This window comes from Coenobita brevimanus, chromosome 61, assembly GCF_032717465.1.
Source record: "Coenobita brevimanus isolate Jiangsu-jjx chromosome 61, ASM3271746v2, whole genome shotgun sequence".
In the NCBI taxonomy this organism is placed as follows: Eukaryota; Metazoa; Arthropoda; class Malacostraca; order Decapoda; family Coenobitidae; genus Coenobita; species Coenobita brevimanus.
The window spans coordinates 7,402,825-7,425,859 of NC_137014.1; the positions used below are offsets into that span (position 1 = coordinate 7,402,825).

Sequence of the window (23,035 nt, forward strand, 5' to 3'; positions counted from 1 at the left end):
TCACATGCACTTTTTAAGTGCACATTTTGATTGCTTTCCATTCTACCATAGAGATATAAAGTCTATAATAGACTTTATTTATATCTCTGTGATTCTACAGGCCTTGGCTGTGAACCTGGGGCCCTACCAATAATGTTCCCAATTGGGCCCTGTAACTCCTAAGGCCAGTCCTGCCCTCCATCTCACTTTCTTGCACTCTCTTAGTGAATCTCTCATTCTCCATTCCCTCCACATAGCAAAAGCATCTCATAGCATTTCTAACTTTGTCCAGCACATACGCATCAACATCACAGTGCTCCATTACATCCTGATTTGTCTGTCTGTCTCTGCAGGTTAATACTTATCTCAAATAGCTCATTTCCACTCCTCTTACTTGTGACATATATCCTTTCAACGTTTCACACATTAGAATGGAGAACACAATAATGCCACTTACATGGATTGAGTTTGTTACTTTCATGTTCACCTCCTTATCATTGCCCTTAGTGTACTTGGAACTTTCTTTGCCTGCTGCACTGCACGTTTTCTTGCTCTTCATCCTCTCAATCCCCATCCTAGCTCATCGTATTACTTAAATATTTGAAGGCACTCATATACTCCACTGGTAGTACTGACCATTCAGCATCACTGTGCATGCTGTCACTTTATTCTTTTCAGTAGGACTACAAAGTTCAAAGAATTCTTTCTTTTACTGAGTCAGTTTTATGCAGTCTACTTTGTAAAGTTAGCAAACTACATTGTGAGACATATATTCTGGAAGTAAGCTTAAGAATTGTCAGAAAAACCAGGACTTGGAGATGAATTGTCTTGGTATACTTTTGACTTTGAAGTACTGTATACCATTGCTTCTTGCCAGAGTCTTGCTATAATAATCAGGTTCCGAGTAGGACAGAAGGTTGCTTCTCTAAACAGAATTGCCAAATTTAGGTAAACAGCTGTACCGTAGTTTAAAAGAAATCAGCATAAAATTAATTTGACACTTTCCTAAGTAACCATTTTTCCTGGCGCTGTAGGAGAGCCTGCCTATTCATGGGTGCACTATGCATCACAGGGGATGAGGAACAGCTGTGACTTCTCCCTAGGAGCAAACCTCCTTAACCTGCCGAGCATCGTACAATGAGGACCTTGGTCAGACTGGCAGGGCATCATCTCCCTCATGGAGGGAGCTGCTCCATATGCCATTATTTAAGGAAAGGGAAATGAATGTCTGGTGGTCATTTCTCCCCTCCTCGCTTTGTGTGTGTGTGTGTGTGTGTGTGTGTGTGTCTGTGTGTCTGTGTGTGTGTGTGTGTGTCTGTGTGTGTGTGTATTTACCTATTTGTAGTATACAGGAATTGAGCAATGCTCGTGTTGTCCTGTCTCCATATCCACATTTATCAAGTCTGCCTTTACACACATGAATGTTTTTCTCATGCACCACCTCTTTGTCTAAGTCGTTCCAAATATTTAAGTATTTACCTAATATACCTAATTGTGATATACACGGAATGTACTATGTTCGTGGGTTTCCGTCGCTGTTTCTCAATAAGTCGAATTTAGCTTTAAACTCGTTTAAGTTTTTAGACTGGACGATCTCTTTGTCCAGACTATTCCATAAGTCTATACTTCTGCAAGGAAAGCTATATTTCTTGATATCCTTCAAGCAGCTTGACTTTTTCAATTTCATTCCGTGTCCTCTTGTTGCTCTCTTATCCCATACAAACAGATCTTCTTTGTCAATTTTATCTACTCCCACCATGGTCCTGAACATCGCAATCATGTCTCCCCTCTTTCTCCCTTCCTCTAACGAAGGCAAATCCAGTTTTTCCAGCCTCTCTCTGTATGACAGGTCTGTCAGACTGGGGACCATCTTGGTTGCTGTTCTTTGTATTCTTTCAATCTTGTTTATATCTTTCTTTTTGTGTGGGGACCACACTACCGCTGCATATTCTAACCTGGGGCGGATCATGGCCACTATCAATTTTTTCATCATTTCCTTATCCATATAATGAAATGCTACTCTTATGTTAGTCAAAAGTTTATAAGTCTCTCCAACTATCTTGTTAATGTGCTTTTCTGGTGACAATCTATCTTGGACCAGCACTCCCAAATCTTTCTCTTCTCTCTTTTTTGTGATTAATTCATTACCCAAAAAATAATTCAGTGATGGTCTCCTGGTACTTTTACCCATTTCCAATATTTTACATTTCTTTACATTAAATTTCATTTCCCACATCCGGCTCCAATTGTGTATCCTATCCAAATCCTCCTGGAGTATTTTACAATCCTCCTCAACCTCTATCTTCCTCAAGATCTTTACATCATCAGCAAACAGACTTGCATAACTGTTCACTCCATCTACCATATCATTTACGTAAATCAGGAACATTACTGGCGCCAACACTGAGCCTTGAGGGACTCCACTTGTTACTTCCCTCCATCCAGACATCTTTTCCTTTATTACTGTCCTCGTTTGTCTGTCTCTCAAAAAGTCTCTCATCCATTCCAGAAGTTTCCCCTTTAGTCCTCCTATATATTCTAGTTTCCACATTAGTCTCTTATGAGGTACCTTGTCAAAGGCCTTCTCTAAGTCTAAGTACACACAATCCACCCAACCATCTCTCTCCTGTACCACATCAATCGCTCTTGAGTAAAAGCTCAACAAGTTAGAAACACATGACCTTCCACTTCTGAATCCAAACTGACATTCAGCCAAAATATTCATTTCTTCTAGATATTTTATCCATCTGTCTTTCAGGATTCTCTCACACAATTTTGCGACCATGCTGATTAGAGACACTGGTCTATAATTCAGGGGTTCTTCCCTGTTTCCTCCCTTGTAAATTGGTACCACATTTGCCCTCTTCCATTCTTTTGGCACTTTCCCCTCTTCCAGTGAGCATACGATTAAGCTGTGAATTTTATCCGCCAGTTGTTCTCCGCATTCCTTCAGTACCCAATTAGAAATTCAATCAGGTCCTGGGGCTTTCCTTACATCTTGAGTTTCCAGTAATTTATACACTTCCTGTACCTCCACTTTTATATCTTTCATCACCGGAACATTTCTAATCACTCCCTCCCCTTCCACAAGCTCTTTTTCTTTAGTGAAAACTGACTGGAAACGTTTGTTCATTATTTCTGCTTGCATTGCCGCATCCTTAAAGACCTCTCCTACTACTTTCAGTTTGGTGATTCCTTCCTTTTGTTTCAGTTTGCCATTAACAGATCTATAAAACAGTTTGGGTTCATCCTTGCATTTGTCAATTATACCTTTTTCAAAATTCCTTTCTTCTTCTCTACGTATTCTTCTGTATTCATTTCTTGTTCTTTTATATTCTTCCTTTGTTCTGTTGTTACCTCTCTTTCTCCAATTGTTCCACGCCTTATCTCTCTCTTTTTTTGCTATCATACACCTTCTATTAAACCACTCCTTTTTCCTGTTTTCTTTCCCTCTTACTCTTGGTACAAATTTTTCCACTCCCAAATTATGGAGGTCTAGAAAGATATCCCACTTCCTCTGTATCTCTCTTGTTTCTCTGAATTTTCTCCAATCCGCATTTTCAAAAAAGTTTCTCAATCCTGTTAAATTTGCTTTCCCAAAGTCGTATCTTCCCTGTCTATGAAGCTCGTCTCTTGGTTCGACGTTTCCTATTAACATCTGGAACTCAATGACCACGTGATCACTTTTTCCCAAAGGACAGAGATATTCCAATGATTCTGTTACATCGGGTTCTTTGGTGAACAGTAAATCTAACCTTGCTGGTGTGTCCTTACCTCGAAACCATGTCTCTTCTCTGACCCATTGCGTCATCACATCATTCATTATTATGTTTAATAACATAGTGCCCCACGAATCCTCGCCGCCTCCCGAGTACCATTCCTCCCAGTTCACCTCTTTACAATTAAAGTCACCCACCAAAATTATATTATTGCTTTTCTCAATTATTTTTTGCAAATAGCTAGCCATATCTGACAACATCTCATGGTATTCGTCATCCTTCCATGCTCTCGTCTTTGGGGGAACATACACTACCACCATATCTCTCTTAACATTCTCTCCAGTTTCTAATTTCATATATATCACTTCAGCCCTGCCTTCTCCCATTTCCACAGTAACTACATTTATGTTGTTCTTCACTGCTATCATCACTCCTCCTCCCTTTTTTTCTTTTCTGTCTTTTCTCCACAGTTTGTATTTACCATCTCCCAAATGAACATCATTATCTTCTCTTAATTTGGTTTCTACAAAGCACAAGACATCAGGTTCATGTTCTCTCAAGAAATCGTTAATTTCGATCCTTGTCGATATGAAACCATCAACATTAGTATATATCACCTTCAAATTATTTTTGACGTTTTTAATACCCTCTTCTCTCCTACTCTCTGTCCGTACCACTTCCTCAACTTCTGAGCTTTCACAACCATCCCCCTTAGTTTCCTTCACTTCTATTTCCTTAAATACCATTTCCTTACTTTCATATCCAATACTCTCCAAAAAAAAGCATTACGTTCTTACTCTGTCCTCTTATCATTTTTTTCCTTTACTTGTTCCTTTAATGATTTTAAAACTTCTCTTTCTTCTTCATTCAGATCTTTTCTTATTACTGTATAATATTTTCCATGTGTGTGTGTGTGTGTGTGTGTGTGTGTGACTGGGCATAGGCTTCACAGCCTACTCCCAAGGTCCAGTAGTCCTCATACTTACCATACACCTCTACATGTCACCGTTTCAGCAATAACACCCACCGTCCATATTGAATACAAGCTAGAACTGTCAAATACAGGACCTGTGTATTGATATTACAGTACCCTCGCGTCCAACACGCGTTAGTCCAGCACGATTCGGGTCCAGCACGGAGAGCAATTAATTAGTATTATTTAATACGATTTAATTACAGCAACACGAGTGTGTTAGCATAACACACACAGAGCTCCGAGAAGTGGGCGAAATCCACAGAGTTCACTCTAGCACGATCACCCCCGGTCCAACACGGTCATACTGGACATTCCCATGATGATGATAGCTAATGAAAAACTTCTGATCAAGTAGCCTTCCCCGCCTGCTATCGTGACGTGATCGTGATGCCGCCCAATTAAAAACGCTTCTGGTGTCACGTGATGTTTTGTTTACATTTCTCCCGCCACAGCGCCACTCAGTCGCATAATTGTATTGGAAGGTGCTTTTTTCTTGCTGCATTTTCTGCCCTTGTTACTGCATTTTACCCTGCTCACGATGCCTAGGAAGCCTTCTGAGAACCCCAAGAAGCGTCGGCACCTCCCTCAGGCCACCAAGCTAGAAAGCATCGAGAGGAAGAAGAAAGGGGAGAGGAAAATTGACATTGCCAAGGCCTACAACATGAATGAAGCCAACGTGATCATAATAAAAAACTTAAGACAAGATCCTGGAAGCCAAAGGCTATCACACGGCACTTCATAGCAGGTTTGCCGAGGATACGATGGTAAATCGGAACAGTAACGTGGTAAAATTGCCGACAATACCACGGGCATTTGGAATTCATCTGGATGGATTCCTGCTGAGCATACGACAGGGAAAACAGTGTGACCAAAACCCAGGCGACTCGACAGAGAATGTATCGTACTACAGCATTGAACATTTAGCCTGACACTGAATACATATTAATATTTTAGAATAAATATCAATCGTTTTGAAACCCTTCTCATTGGCGTGCGTACCAGTTTATAAACAAAGTTGCTTCTCCTTATTCTCTACCGAGTCAGTGACAGCATCACTTTCCACAGTCACAAGACGGGGCTCTGGCAACAGTGTGAGAAGCATGCACTTTCCCGAGGATTACAGTGCTAGGACAGGCAGAAGCAGGACCTTCCATGGCTGTGGACGAAGATAGTGATTCTGAGTGTGATTTCGAAGGATTTATGAGGGAGGTTTGATTTCGAAGGATTTATGAGGGAGGTTGAGGAGGAACAACAGCCATTACCCGCTAGTGACACCAGCAGCCATCCTCAGGGGACCCAGTAGGACTAACGACAGCCTTGGATACCACCTTCCATTCCCAGCAAGCCCACCAACACTATCCTAAAAGGTTAGTTATCATTCATAGCACAGTACCATTTATTATAATTACAATAGTACCAATATATGTATAGGTATATGGTAGGTATTTAGGGTGACTTTTCCGAGGGTTGCTGACATAATTCATTTTTCCCCATAAGCTCTATTGTTAGTCCAACACGTTTTTGGTCCAACACGTGACCCATGCATGACAATATTACCGTGCTGGACGCGAGGGTACTGTACATGGCGTATTTTTATGACATGTCGGTGGGTCTTCTCTTAGATCAGTAAAGTCTGATTTTATGAATTCAAATCCTTAACCCGCCCCATCCCGACATTTTTGGAGCTTTTTTTTTTTTTTTGGCTCAAACATCCGCTTTTGGTGAGAAACATCGAAAATTCATAGAGAAATCGCTCACCTGAGGTTTAAAATACCGGATTTAGGTGCGAGTACTTCCATACCTGACTGGGTTTTCTAACAGGCTGGCACCAAAGAAAACGAGTTCTATGGGAGGGTAACTATTTTATCCACTCATAAACAGTATTTATTTATTTACTTGGTACGAATTTGTATGTAGTACAAGAGTATATTGGTTTTCAAACAGTAATATAGGCATTATAAGCATTGTTTCACTCACTAACTCATCACCATTCATGACCTTTTTTTTCCCACATTACCTGATCATCATTTCTGACTGTTTCTTCCTCTAATCTTTGTCCTCCAGATTAACATTGATTGGGGAATCACTCTGGCCCTGAATGTCTTTATTGGCCAGGTCACTGGTAACAGGTGAATTGTCGAGACACTGGCGTGCAGGGGGGGGGAGAGAGGTTATGCAGTGTAAGGCATTGTTCCTGCTTGGCATCTTGTAGAAGAATAGAGGAAGGTGTCCCGTGTATACGTGCCAAAAATCACTCGCGAAAATTGAAAATTGTGCAAATTAGGGACCTTGCAATGTTGCCGCATTAATTCACATCGCCGGGACGGCATGGGTTAAACTATTCTCTGCCCCAGCAGGGATTTGAACCTGGAGCCAGTAGGACTACGGGTCACATCACTACTGATTGAGCCACCGTCTCTCCCAAAGACACTGAGAACAATCCTAGGCCTCTGACATTATAGTTGCTTAGTTTGCTCCTTGCACATAACTAGCACTAAACAAACATGTTGATTTGTTCAGTGCAGTTCTTGAAGAGAAAGAATCCACACAACATGCACTGCACTTGCAAATGTCAAACACCACCACAGCACTTGGGTATGTGACAAGGGCAGTACATCCACAATCACTCTCACTGCCACACCAAACACAATTCCCCCACCTCTTCCAAAAGCCTACCTACTCACACAGCTACTGCCAACACAACTCAGTCCCAGCATACAAACACTACACAAATAACACAGACCCACACTAGGTCCACACTACCTCAAACACACAGTATAAGCATATTGCAACTAAATGTTCAAATCCTTTATTCCAAAACTTCATAAACTGAAGACCTTCTTCACAAGCACAACATACACATTGCATTCTAGATGAAACAAAGCCCACATGCACACACAACTACTCCACACGTCAGACACTAATCATGCACCCACTCTGACAAAACTGATGGCGATGGAGGAAGCCTCATCACTTGCATTCATACATCCATCCACTAGAAAAAAAAACACAGACAGCACAGCCACCACCAGAATGTTGCCATATTAAAAATACAGTCACTCGTTACCAACTCTGGTCATAAACAAGAGATCGAAATTTTTAACCCCTGAAACCTCCCATGCCTACCAAGGCAGTACAGCCCTCAGCACATGCCTCTAACACAGACATTCTGTCATTATTGGAGATTTTAATGCTAAAAATATTGCTTGGTATGATCACAAGTAAAGCAGATACCAAGGCCTTGATATTACATCACAGCTTAACAATAGTGCAGTACGTTCTCAGTGGCAACTTATAATAGACCTACGTCCCACACAACACAGTCTGCTCCACCTCATCACATTCTGTTGTCCCACACTTTCACACACCACCACCTGATGAATGGAGCCCAGACTCCTTTCAGATCACCTCTCTGTCATTATTGCCACAGGAACACACACTCCAAGCCAGTGCAATGACACATCACATTCACAGACAACAAGAAAGTGGATGATAACATTCATCAGTGAAACAGAATAACACCTCAGCATACTTAACAACACACCCATCACCAGCTTGACAGGCACATTTTGAAATTTAGCACCATCATTCTTAAATCAGAGAAACACCATATTCCACACAAGGAAAGACACCACAACCCCAGTGTTACACCAGAGATTGTTCACCTCAGAAAACAATGCAAGTCACTCCAACACAGCTTCCCTCTCCGAGGTACACAAAACACCATCACAAAGTCCGTCAGTTAAATAACAAAATTGACAGGAAAAAAAAAAAAAACTGAAAAGCCTTACTTAAAACAGACAGCCACTCCACTGACTGCTTTTGACTGTACAGAACTCTTAACAGTATCATTATATCACAAAGAAGCTTCTTTGAGATCCATGTTGCCATCACCTACAACATCTAACACATCTTGTACAAACAATAAGCAGACATATTTGTGGACCACTATGCAAACATAAGTCACCTTACAGCAACTCACACTGAATCCAAAAACAATCTTTGCTGTATAGGCAGTCCTTTCCATTTGACCACAGGATAACCTCCATCACTAAGTCACCTAACATTATCAAGAAAAAAAAAAAATCCAAGCACAGGGCTGGTTAGTGTCTACAATGTGGAACATTTTCAGTTACATGGCTTCCATGCCCGCACAAGCATCAGCACCTGCTGTTAAGCATATTGTAACATTTCTAGTATGTAGGGGGGAGGGTGGGGAAGGTGCCAATTCACCCTTCATCGTAAAGACCCATAACACTACAGTACATAGCATCCCATTCAGGATAACGTAATGTCTTATTCGTGACAGAGTCACATGTCATGTCCCCCTTACTCCCTTACATCACTGATTTAGAGCAGTGCACTCCGCAAACACATCACTAACCAACCTCACACAACACATCCGATGGCATCAACTCTGCATGAGCTGCACACTATGTTGTTCTTACAATAATAGACATTAGTCTTTGATGCCATTGCCAGCCACAAACTAATCAGCAAATTCTACAACACGGGCATGGAGAACGTCACTAAATTTTGCCTTGCCAATTACTTGTCATGTAGACAGACACATTATACTATAGAGTAAGTCATCATGAACACAAAACTTCTTTGATGAAGTTCCATTAGGCTCTATTCTCAGGGCACCTACAGGGACAGACTTTGAGCAACAAAAAGAAACAGCCACCCTATTGTAGAAAACTGCATTAAATAAGTGATGTCTTACGACTCTCAGCATGGGTCCCATTCTTATATAACACTCGCTACGACACCTTGCAGACCATACATAAGCGCTCAATGCATCATCAGTGGCTGCACCAGTACCACACTAAGAGCTTAGTTTTTACTTTGTAATTTAAATCCACCCCACTAGACAATATCTTGATATGAGAGGTACAAGATTTTATGCAGCAGTCTGTAGTAAATCACAGCATGTCTGTCATTATATGACATAGCCAAACATAACAGTAATAATAATTGCCACACAAGCATTATTAGACCCTCTTCAACAACATCCCACCTCCAGACATCCATCACTAGCATTGAAGACACATCTACACACCTGTACCCAGTTCACATGTAGGACAATACACCTCCTCCATCAGAACATCTTACTACAAGCCCCCACCCCAGTCCACCCATCAGAGATATTCATAATTAGAACTGATAGAGTTCTCATAGCTTGTACGGTGTTTGTGATAGGTGGGTGCATAAGAGATTCTGTGGTATCAGAGGTAGACTGCGAGATAATGCTGAGCTGATTTCATGTGTGCTGTCAAGAAGAGCATGTGTAGATAGACATACTGTAATAGGACTGATCTTGCAGGTGAGTCTCTTGAGTGTGTGGAAGAGTTCGGGTATTGGGAGACATGTTGTGTACTGTGGTTAAAGTGAGGAGTGGTTGGAAGAAGTTCAGGGAGCTGTTACCTCTCCTGATATTGAGAGGGCTGTCCCTCCGTGCTAAGATATCTTTGTACTGTATGTAGCATGTTAGGAGTGTAATGCTGTATGGTAGTGAGACCTTGGCAGTAAAGGAAGAGGATATTCGCAGGCTCAAATGTACAGAAATGACAGTGATTAGGTGGATGTGCAGTGCCTGAGGGGGTTAGGTTTACGAAGAATTAAGAGGAAGAATGGGGCTGGAGTGTATTCGTGTTGTGATGAGGAGAGGTAGATTGAGATGGTTTGGGCATGTGGAGAGGATGGGGGATGATAATTGGGTGCAGAAAGTGAGAAGTGTGAACGTTGGGGGTGGGGTTGCGAGAGGCAGCCCAAAAAATACCTGGGGCGGGGTCATAGAGTGTGACCTCAGGGATAAGGGACTGCATAAGGAGGCTTCCAGAAATCAAGCAGCGTGGTGAATGGGTGTGAACAATTCCATACCAGCTTATATTAAGTCATTAATGTGGAACTGGGTAGAATTGATGTCAGTGGAGAAGAAAGACTGCCATGGAATAACAGGAAGATGATTTCTAAATCCATCCCAGTCTGCCCCATCAAAGTGCCATCTGGTCACCCTGACTGATTCAGAATGGGGAGGTTTTGGGAAACTGGCTGATGAGGCTTTGATGAGATTGTGGTTGGAGGATCCAGGTGGTGATGGAACCTCTGTATCCTGTATTGATCTGAATTATTTGTCAGGAGTAGGTCCTAGAGATAGGCACCATGGTCGGAATTATCTGGTATTCTGGTTGATTGTTTTACTAATTGCATGAGATTAAATGATTCAGCAAACAGCTCGCATTCCAGACCAGTTGTCAGCCCTGGTAAAATGCAATAACCACTCTCCGTTATGGACATTCAAATCGCCCAAAGTGATAAGTTCCGTGGAAAGGGCGAGGTTAAGGTGGGTCAACTGTGTGGTTATGGAGTCAGATAAGTTGGGTTCTGAAGAAGCATGGGGGGAGCAATAAACTATACAAATATATTTGGTAATATTTAGGCAGTTTGCTTTGTATAATGAATAATCAAAGTTAGCTGAAGTGAAGTTCAAAATAATGTCAACTGCACATTCTGATCTGATATAACAGTAGGTGCCACCCGTGTTATGGAAATTTGTGAGGAGATGGTAACCAGGAAAACTAAACAAGGATATATCAGTAGAGGGAGAGATCTGAGTTTCTGTGAGGAACAGGGGTAAAGGGGATACAGATTCGAGAAAAAAGTGAACAGAATTCAGATTGGTACTAAGACCGGATGTTAGTGAAATACTCTATTATACTGAACCCGCACTTCTACCCTGATAAGCATTAATGTTTGCAATAACCGCTCTCAGCACAGTTGCTTCATTGTGACCAGAAAGGCCCTTTGCTGCTAGCCCTACCCTGCCAGCGATGGCAGTCCAAGGTACCACCAAATATGCTGATAATATTGCAACAGCCATTGCTATGGGGGGATGGAAATAGAATTACAGATGTGATATCTAATGAGAGAGGGGTGCATGAGCTGGGGGGGGAGAACAGCAAAATGGCAGGGGACAAGGCAACAAGGAGGCAATTTATTTGTGGCCACCGCTTGCAGGATTCAGGCATCTGGCAGTAGACAGATACAATACAGTTTGTTAAACTACATCAGAATATTATAGTTCTGTTAACTTGTAAATTTGCATTTTCATTCTGAAGAACCAATTAAATGATTACTGTACTTCACTGGTGGTTATATTTTGAAAGGTTATTAAGACATTTAAACCAATATAAGTGATGTTTTTGCTAGGATTGGGTTAATCAACAGGTAATCGGTAATCAGCCTAATCAGCCACTTTGCCAATTAATCAGTAATCGGCCTTTTGACCGATGAATTAGGGCCGATTAGTTGAAGAAGCATATTTCTGTCTTTTATACTAACCTGCATAATGTATTGATGTCAGTATGTGTGTATGGTGATGTTACAAAAACTCTGGTATCCTCTCCAAAACATTTATTTCAAACAAGTTCCTTTACAAATGTATATTAGTTACTGTACATTATCTATGTAAGTTTTATGTGCTCCATCTGTTTATTTTTGCCTTTTCTCAACTTACGGAACAGATAACGAAAATAAAGGAACCGAGTTTTTCATCTTTATATAGTTGTTCATAAAGATTAACAAAAAAGAATGGAGGGAAACTCCTCATTTCAGAACTTTTATTGATGCATGGGTGATAGAGAAATAGTAGATGCAGTGTTGGTGACTTGGTGTGTCATATACGTTGTTGGTGTTTCATGTTTTCTTGGAAGTGTATGATGGTGCTAAGGCTGCAGTGCGTGTGGATGATGAACTGAGTGAATTTTTCTCTTTGAAGGTTGAGTTGAAACAGGGATGTGTCATGTCTCCATGGCTGGTCAGTCTGTACGCGGATGGGGGTAATAAGACAGGTACAAGGTAGGGTAGTGGATGTTGGAGTGACCCTGGTGAGAGAGGGTAGTGTTTGGAAACTCCCTGTACTATTGTTTGCAGATGATACTGTGTTGTTGAGTGAAGACGAAGGAGAGCTGCAAGGCTTGGTGGATGAGTTTGGGAGAGTGTGTAAGAAACAGAATCTAAAGGTGAATGTAGGGAAGAGTAAAGTGATGGTCTTTGAGAGAGGTGAAGTCAGTGAATGTACAGCGAGGCTGGATGGTGAGGAATTGGAAAATGTGAGTACGTTTAAGTACTTGGGTAGTGTGATGAGTAAGGATGGAGGTTTGGAGGATGAAGTGCTTCTTTGCATTGCATTGCATTTCATTTCCCGCTTCTGGCTCCAATCATGTATCCTATCCAGATCTTCCTGCAGCATTTTACAGTCCTTCTCTGCCTCTACCCTTCTCAGGATCTTTGCATCATCAGCAAACAGACTTGCATAACTGTTCACTCCCTCTACCATATCAATAACGTAAATCAGGAACATTACTGGCACCAACACAGACCCCTGGGGGACTCCACTTGTTACTTCTCTCCATCCAGACATCCTGTCCCTTATTACTGTTCTCATTTGTCTGTCTCTCAGAAAGTCTCTCATCCATTCCAGGAGATTTCCCTTCAGTCATCCTCTGTGCTCTAGTTTCCACAATAGTCTCTTGTGGGGTATCTTGTCAAAGGCCTTTTCCAAATCTAAATACACACAATCCATCCAACCATCTCTCTCCTGTAGCACATCAGTTGCTCTTGAGTAAAAGCTCAACAGATTGGAAACACATGACTTTCCACTTCTGAATCCAAACTGACTATCAGCCAAAATATTCATCTCTTCCAGATATTTCATCCATCTATCTTTCAGGATTCTCTCACACAATTTTCCAACCATGCTGGTTAGGGACACTGGTCTATAATTCATGGGTTCTTCCTTGTTTCCTCCCTTATGAATTGGTACCACATTTGCCTTTTTCCATTCTTGAGGCACTTTCCCCTCTTCCAGAGAACACACAATTAAACCATAAATGTTATCCGCCAGTTGTTCTCTACATTCCTTCAGTACCCAATTAGAGATTCCATCTGGTCCTGGGGCTTTCCTTACATCTTGAGTTTCCAGTAATTTATACACTTCCTGTACATCCACTTTTATATCATTCATCACTACATTTCTAGTCACACCCTTCCCTTCCACAAACTCACTCTCATTGGTGAAAACTGACTGGAAATGTTTGTTCATTATTTCAGCTTGCATTGCCGCATCTTTATAGACCTCTCCATCTACTTTCAGTTTGGTGATTCCTTCCTTTTGTTTCAATTTGCCATTGACAAATCTATAAAACAGTTTGGGTTCATCCTTACATTTGTCTGTTACAGTACTGTATATTAAATGCATAGCATATGGAAATGTACAGTCATTACCCAGATAATGAAACACAGCGTTTATCCTTTAAAATTCGTAAAGTCTTGGCCATCTGGTCATTAGCCATAAAATTAAACAGTAACTAGAAAGCACTCAGAGAGTGCATACCTCCACCAATGCCATTGCCATTAAAAAAAAATCCAGATCCAGATCCATGGAGATATTGTATGGAATACATAGGATCTGGATCTGCCCCCAGATTTAAGCAGTTGTTCCTTGACCAATGGCCTACTCTTCCACAAAATTTTATTGAAATTCATAATGACCTTTTGGAGATATTATGCAGGGTACAAAGAATCTGTCTCTAGATCAGCCCCAAAATTTATTCAATTCTTTCTTGGCCCATGGTGCACCCTTTCACAAAATTCTATTCAAATTCATTGAGAACTCTTGGAGATATTGTGCAGGATACTCCAGATCCGGAGCTGGATCCGCCTCAAAATTTAATCAATTCTTTCTTGGCCCATAGCCCACCCTTCCACAAAATTTCATTTAAATTCATTGAGAACTTTTGGAGGTATCATGTGGACAGACAAACAAACATACAAATGTTGGTGAATACATAACCTCCTCCAACTTCATTGGCAGAGGTAATTGTGCATAAAAATATGTAACCTCATGATCATTTGCCGACTACATGCCAGACCAACCTACAGAGTCACTGCACAGTGGTAAAAATACGCCTTTAATCCGTGAGATTAGACTGTGCTTGTTAGTGGTCAAGGATTGTCTCTTATATATATCACAGTTAAAACTGCATTCCTGGAATTAAAGGATGAATGGCTAAGTATTTACCTATTTGTGTTCTATAGATTTGACCTAAGCTCATGCTGTCCTGCCTCCAGTGATATATATAATTATCCAACTTTGCTTTGAAAGCATGGATATTCTTTGCACAAACCACTCTGTTCATCCAAATTATTCCATTTAGTCATGTCTCCATGGTTGTGTCATGTCATGTCTCCATGGTTGTTCAATCTGTACATGGATGGGGTAATAAAAGAGGTACAAGGTAGGGTAGTGGATGTTGGAGTGGCCCTGGTGAGAGAGGATAGTGTTTGGAAACTCCCTGTACTGTTGTTTGCAGATGATACCGTGTTGTTGAGTGAAGATGAAGGGGAGCTGCAAGGCTTGGTGGATGAGTTTGAGAGAGTGTGTAAGAAACGGAATCTAAAAGTGAATGTAGGGAAGAGTAAAGTGATGGTCTTTGAGAGAGGTGAAGTCAGTGAATGTACAGTGAGGTTGGATGGTGAGGAATTGGAAAATGTGAGTACGTTTAAGTACTTGGGTAGTGTGATGAGTAAGGATGGAGGTTTGGAGGGTGAAGTGCTTGAAAGGGTACAGCAGGGAAGAAAGGTTACTGGTTCTTTGAAAGCAGTGATAAGAAACAGGGAAGTGAGCATGGAAGTGAAAAAGTTACTACATGACAGTATTGTGATACCAACTCTAACGTACGGAAGTGAAGCTTGGACGTTGTTGGAAGGACACAAGTCAAGAGTGAGAGCCGTGGAAATGAGTTATTTAAGAGGAGCCTGTGGAGTCACATGGAGAGACAGGCTGACGAATGAGGATATAAAGGAGCGTTGTGGTGTGGATGTGGATGTGGATGTGATAGGAAGCGTTATGAAGAACACACTGAGGTGGTTTGGCCATGTGGAGAGGATGGAGGGTCAAAGACTGATGAAGAGAGTGTATGTGAGTGAGGTGGAGGGGGAAAGAGGGAGGGGGAGGCCGAGGATGAGATGGAGAGATGGGGTGGAGAGGTATATGAGAGAGGGGGGTGTGAGTTGGGAGCAGGGGAGTGAAATGGCGGGGGACAGGGCGACTTGGAGGCGATTTGTTTGTGGCCACCCCAAACGGGATTGAGGCATCTGGCAGTAGATAGATAGATAGATAGTTATACTGTACTTCTATTTGGAAAGCTATATTTTTTTTTTACATTACCTGAGCAATTTGTTATCTAATTTAAAACTGTCATCTCATTCTCCTCTCATCCATTATGATATAATCATCTTTATCCATGTTAACTGTGTATATTTATACATCATTAACATATCTTCTCTTTCTCTTCATTCCTGTTATGTAGTCAGATTGAACCTTTCCAGTCTCTCTTCATACTGCAAATCACATAAACTTGGTATCATTTTTGTTGCCACTCTTTGCACGTTTTCTAATTTATTTAATGTTTATATAAACCACACCACCTCAGCATATTCCAATCTTGGTGTCACTATTGTCATTATCAATTTACTTTGCATTTCCTCACTTATATAATTAACTGCCATTCTTATGTTTATCAGTAGATTATATGCTCCACTAGTTATTTATATGCTTCTCTGACAATAATTCCAGCAGTATTATTACGGTGCCCCCAAGTCCTTCTCCTGATTAGCTCTGTTGATATCTTTATTTCCCATTTTGTAATCCCAGTTTGGTATTCTCTTTCTTATGCCCATCTCAATTACATTACACTTATGAGTGCTAAAATCAGTCATTCTTAACTGACTCCATTTATATCTTCCTACAGTTGTCTACAGTGGTACAGTAGGGTAGTGTAGTGTAGTTGCTCGCATTTGACACACTAAGCATATCATGCCTATCTATACTGTACTCTATTTTAAGACTTGATTTGGTCAAGTATATCTTTATTCAACCTTGAAAAACTCAGTGTTGAAGATTCTCAGGTTTAAGAGAGAAATGCTTTTTGTGCACAGTGTCTCCTGCCATGCCTGGCATTATTTATGTGCACATGCACTAGTCACTAACTCACAATCATGTTTACATGCACACCGTCCTCAGTTTACAGTCTTTCTTTTATTATTATTTTATATTTGAGTGCAAAGTTGCAAACATTGTACTGTACTGTATAAGTTGTAAAGAAGCTGTGGCAAGATTAATATGCAGTTCTTTCTTCACCTGAAGGATTGTTTTGTTGTAGAAACTGAGCTTAAATGAAGTTACCAAATGTCATTCATCCCTTTATTACATGCAGTAAATCACTTCTTTATTAAAACTTTTTTTTTTTTTAATGCAAGAAAGAAGGAACCAAAAACCAAGAGCCTGCAAGATTATTCTCTCCAAGAAAAAACAAAAGCTAGATAACAGAGAGCCAAATTCAAGATCCGTTCATTTTGAGATGCCTGGACAACTGCATTTGAAAGACTGAAGATCATGGGCAGTAGGAAATGCAGACAGAGGGAGACACTTCCAGAGTTAGCCAGTTGCATACACGAAGGACTGGGAATAACAGTTAACTCTTGCACTAGAGAGCTGGATAGAAAAAGAGATGAGAGCTTATTACTAGACAGATGCTATGTATCTACCATAGTGGTGAAGGGATGAAAGTAGACAATTCAGAGGAGCAGGGACCATTGAAGTGGTGATAGAAAAGAGATAGAGATACAACACTGCAGCGAAGAGATAGAGGTTGAAGGGAGCCAGTAAGAGGAAGAGAGTTAATGAAACGAAAAGCTTTTGACCTCACCTTGTTGAGAACAGCTGTATGTGAGGAGCCTCCTCACACACGAGAGTTGTACCCTACACAAGGGTGAATAAAACCTGTGTATAAAGTCAACAGCTGTGCTGGGGTAAAAAAGGCACAGAATCAGCTTAGCACACCTATCTCTTGGAGTCAGATTTTATAAGAGAGGTAATACGATCTTTCCAAGATAAATCCTGAGAGAATGAAACTCCAGGTTGGTTTAAAAATGATGCAGGATTCAGTTGGATATTTTTGAAAATTAAAGGATATTCCTGTGGAAGATTTTGTCAGGTTAAAAGATGTAAGAACTGAGTTTTTGATGCATTGAAAACAAGAAGATTACTTTCACCCCAATCAGAAATATGAGCCAAGTCAGACATTAAGTGTCCCATAGCCTCATCCCTTGTTTGTTGAAGTACCTGCTGAGATGGGCACTGCGGGCAGCGAATGGAAAGGTGAAGGGTGGAATCATCAGCATATGAGTGGATAGGGTTACATGCACAGCTTAGAAGATCATTGATGAATAGAAAACAGTTGGTGATAAAACAGAGCCTTGAGGAACACCATTATTGATAGCCATAAGAGAAAAGCTGTGGTCGTCTACAACAGCAGCTATAGAATGATCAGAGAGGAGGCTAGAGATGAAGGCACAGATGAAAGATAGAAACCATAAGAGGGCTGTTTGGAAATTAAAGATTTATGTCACACACGATCGAAAGCCTTTGAGATGTCAGGTGCAATGGCAAAGCTTTCGCCAAAGTCCTGAAAGTAGGATGACCAGGAGTCTGAAAGGTAGGTAAGAAGATCGCCAGTGGGGTGTCCTTGGCGGAACCCATACTTATGATCTAAAGAACGTTGTGTTACGAAAGGTGCTTAAAAATTTTTTTTTTTTGTTAAGGATAGATTCAAAAATTTTTGAAATACAGGATGTTAAAGTAATTGGGTGATACAAGGCTGGGAATGGCCACCCTTCTTTGGGACATGCTGAATGAAAGCAAACTTCCAGCAAGAAGGAGTTGACAGGCAGATGCAAAAGAGTTTACCTAGGCAGGGTGTAAGCACAGAAGCACATTTCTTGAGGACAACAGGAAGGACCCCGTAAGGCCCATAACCCTAGTTAGAATTGAGGCAGGTGATGGCAGAAAATCCATAAGTTGAAGAAATTTTAATGTCAGCCACAAGGAACTCACAGGAGGGAAGTGGTGGAGGAACAGCACTGGAGTTGTCTAAAGTGGAATTGGAAGAGAAGGTTTGTGCAAAGGGGTCTGCTTTATCAGTAGAAGAAATAGCTTCAGAGCCATCAGAGTGGAAAAGAGGAGGGAAAGATGATGAGGTAAAATTGTTAGAAAGGTTTTTGACAAAGTGCCACAAGGAGCAGAAAGAATTTGAGGTGGAGAGTTCAGAGCATTAGTACGAATGAAATTATTTTTATCAGAGCGAAGAACAGACTTAGCATGACTCTGGGCAGAGACATAAAAGAGATGAGATTCTGGGGTGGTTGGCTCAGGTACCTTGTGTAGGCCTTCTCCTTGTTGTGTACAACATTAGAACAAGTGTGATTAAACCAAGGTTTTTCTTTTTTTTGCATTTTTCATAGGCTATGAAAAAGGAATATATTCTTCCATGCCCAAGAGAATAACCTCCGTGATGCAGAAGGCACACTCAGATGGCTCTTGGCCATGGAAGCAATAATCATTCCAGGGAAAATCAAAGAAATACTGTGCAAGGGCCTCCCAGTCAGCATCTCCAAAGTGCCACAGCTGCCACTTCTTGGGAAGATCTAGTGGCCATATTGGAGTGACAGGACAGGTTAAGTTAATAAGGTTATGATCAGAGGAGCCCAATGGATAGAAAAGATTAACAGCGTAAACAGATGGGTTAGATGTAAGGAAGAGGTCAAGTATGTTTGAACTCTCTCCAAGGCAGGCAGGGATACAGGTATGATGCTGTACAAGCTGCTTTAAGTCATTAAGGATAGAAAAGATGTAGGCGTGTTCACCAGGTGGATCAATGAAAGGAGAGGATAGCCAAAGGTGGTGGTGAACATTGAAATCACCTAGTATGGAGATTACAGAGAAGAGATTGATACGATGTGTTCCATCTTAGAAGTATGATAGTCAAAGAATTTTTCAAATTCAGTAAAATTAGGGGATAAGTAAACAATTCAGATATATTTAGTCAGAGAGTGACAGGATAGCCAAAGCCAGAGAGTAGAGAATTCTGCAGATTAAAGTTCAGGAACACAGGAGTAAGATATGTCGTTGCGCACGTGTACACAACAGCCACCTTTGTCTTTGAAATGAGCATAGAGAAAGTAGGAGGATACAGCATGAGTTTGCTCTCAGTGACCTCAGACAGCTGAGTATCAGTGAGGAAAAGGCAAGGTGTTTGGAGAGGTGATGTTCAACAGAGAGAAAGTTTGAGGAGAGGCTGTGAATGTTGTAGAAATGAAGTGATGAGTCAGACAGAGGTTCCAGGCATCTTGCTTGGTTGTCACTGTGAGAGGGGCAGATGGTGGGGGCTTTGATGGTCCCCTTCCCCTCTTCCCCTGGTGACTGTGAAGCTTGGTGAATGGATGCTAATTTTGTTGATTTTTGAATAGGAAGTGTAGTATGTATTGTGCACGTAGGTTGATGTTGACAGGGGAACTTGTATTGGAGAGAGTGTTGCTGAAACACTGAAAGTTCAGCATAGGGGGATGGTCAGGAGCTAGCCCAGAGGGCGGATGAAACGGGAGCTTCAGCTCTCCCTGTCATCAGCTTTCCACCTTAGAAGTACAGCCCTGATTGACTGGTGCTACAGTCTACTTCTAAGCACTACACTGAGAAGAGCTACTAAATATTGCAACTAAATAAAAAATGTAAGAGCTGATGATTGTGGGCAGTTTGTGCTTATGTCGACAACCTGCACGTACAGCAAGCCATTACCATACATAAGCTCACATGGCCACGACACTTGCACACTCCCAGTACAGTAGGCCCATTATACCTCATTCTCACCTCACTGGTTTTGACCTTTATTAATTTTTTTCTTCAATGCTTTTTTAGTAAGACTTCTTTATTAGCAAGAAATCTTTGTCAGGGTAACAACACTTTCACAGAATCAGGCTAAGCAGTGAACAGAATGGTAAATAAAGGCACAGTAATGTTTCTTCCATCCATATCCAACATGCCAATATTGACAGTAAAAATCAGTATCAGTCCAGTGCCAGAAAAACTGCATGAATTGGCTTTACAGTATATCAGTTTGGCAGATCGTATTGGTTACAACGTTAATCTGACACTTACTCTACAGATTTTGGGGACATAACTTGAAACAGAGCTATATTTACTGGTGAATTTTCATGGCTTTTCAAATGCATGCATTTTATATGTATTTTTGAACATTTTTGGTTTTACAAATTTATGACAGTTATGATGTGTGTGACATTTATGACATGATTTAAATCTCTGTCTTGCCATAAGTCATGACACTTTTTTTTTTTTTTTTTTCCAACCCTGCAGTAGCTTTTGTCTTATACTTGGCTCAGTCACAGGTTTATGTTAGCCAGTACTGTATATATGTGACGTGAATGAGGGAGGATTAAAAACAATTTTGTGCAGTATAGTACTTGTATAGCAGCAGCAGCTACAGTTAAGTATTATTGGTGTAGGTATTTGTGTTTTTATAATGAACTTATAACCAACATTTACCTGACTTCCAGCACATATTACTATGTAATAAATATTTGAAAGCTTATTTCATCTTTGAGCTGCTTTTGTACAAAAATTGTGCACAAACTAGACAGTAATACAGTGTGGTTTGATTATGCTTGCAGGCACTACGATCACTGGGGCGGCCATCGGAGGCATTAACTTATCTACGCTCCGCTGCAGACCTCCATAGTGGCTCACCTTCACACCATCTCACTTGCCTTGGCTATATTGCATCATGCAAAATAGAACTTGGTTAGTGGAAGAAAGTTTTTGTATTTCACCAGTGGAATCAGCAATGAGTAACCGGTCATATGTAAAACAATCAGTCCTCCTTCAGTGTGGGACTTCATACTGTTGTGCTAATTAGTAGAGACTAGATTTATATGTTACAGGTATTTGTGTTTTCCAGACTATGTCAGAGTGAAACATATTTCAACGGCGTCCTAATTAAGGTGATGCTTTTCCTTTTAACCATTTAACCGCGGGCATTGTTTTGACCCAACTCCCCCCCCCCCCATGGGGGTTTCAGCCAAAATGTAAACAAATTTTAAACCTTTATAACTCTGCACAGAATAAAGCTAGAGCAAAAAATAAGGTACCATTAGAAAGCACTAACCTTCAGCTTTGCAATGATGTAGGTTTCATGACTTCGTGGAATTTCACTGGACAGGCAGTGCCATTAGAAGTGAGCGATCTAAAATTACTATTTTTCGCCCCACACTCCATTACCAAATGCCAAATGCCAACCACAATCTGATAATAACACTATAAACATATATGAACACTGCACATACGATAAACACCCACTTTGTGTTCACTGAGGCAGATAAAAGGCACTGTAATTGCCCGCACTTCACTGCCACGTCAGCGCCATTGTCACTCACAAAGCTGGACAGACTGATGCATGTTTGGGCGGGGGTAGGGGGGGCTGGGGGGTTGGAGGAGGGAGGTGGGGGGTCGGCAGGAATGAAAGAACGTAATAGCTACGCTCCCTTGAAACAATTGGCGTGCATTAAAAATGCGCGGTATTCAAAATATTCACAAACATTCTAGAATGACACCTGCGGTTTGGTCCAGTTTTTTCAGTGTCATTGTGGAATGACACCCGCAGTTAAGGGGTTAAGAATGCAGTGTATGAAGCAAAGCTGCTCCAGGCAGCACTGTTTAGTTGGCCAATACTGGTAGACATTGACTCTAACTTAGAGGTTACCTTAGGCTTTCGTGCATACTGAATCCAAGTACAGGTATACAGTCCCATTTAACATGTTATAACATCCATAATGTGTTAACCCCTACACCGCGGGCTTGTTTACCAATGACTTGCGTGTGCCGCGGGGTTATTTGGGCTCCGACAGACTCTCAAAAAATATTTGCCAAAAATCAGTTATTAGTCCTAGAATATTAAAATTACATATGCTTATGGCACATACCTTCAGCTTTCTCCTGGAATGATTGTTGAGCCTTCGTCGGTTACCGTAGGACTTGTGGAGACATCTGAAGTAGGGTAACGAAGTCTCCACTGTACACTTCCCGACAACCCGTAATATGATTACCACAGCCAGATACAAACACTATAAACACTATTCTACAATTTTCAAGTAGTTTGGGATCCATACTCAAAAAAAAAAAACACTGTGAAAGCAATGGAAATTACGAGCGCGTCTGATCGTCGCACTGGCACTAGTTCGCTTTTGTTACTCTGTCATTTATTATTCATAAAACCCCTCACACTTTATATTCCTATTACTATATAACACTTATATATATCTACAGTCTTTATCCATAAGTTTCCTTCAGTAGTATTAGTTTATTGTCACTGTAGGGATTCAATTTCTTTCAGTAAAATACGTAGCATTCACTTTCTCGTCCTGTATACTGGCATTGAGAGTGAATGTC

At 41.0% G+C, this 23,035-nt stretch overlaps 1 protein-coding gene across 1 annotated transcript in view; it reads left to right on the forward strand.

Moving 5' to 3' along the window:
• Positions 1–23,035, forward strand: part of LOC145403617 (40-kDa huntingtin-associated protein-like) — an 88,574-nt gene that overhangs the window by 16,761 nt on the left and 48,778 nt on the right. The window contains exon 5 of the mRNA XM_080275293.1: positions 21,262–21,391. Coding sequence (XP_080131419.1) covers positions 21,262–21,391 — 130 coding nt within the window. The remainder of the gene's footprint in view (positions 1–21,261; positions 21,392–23,035) is intronic.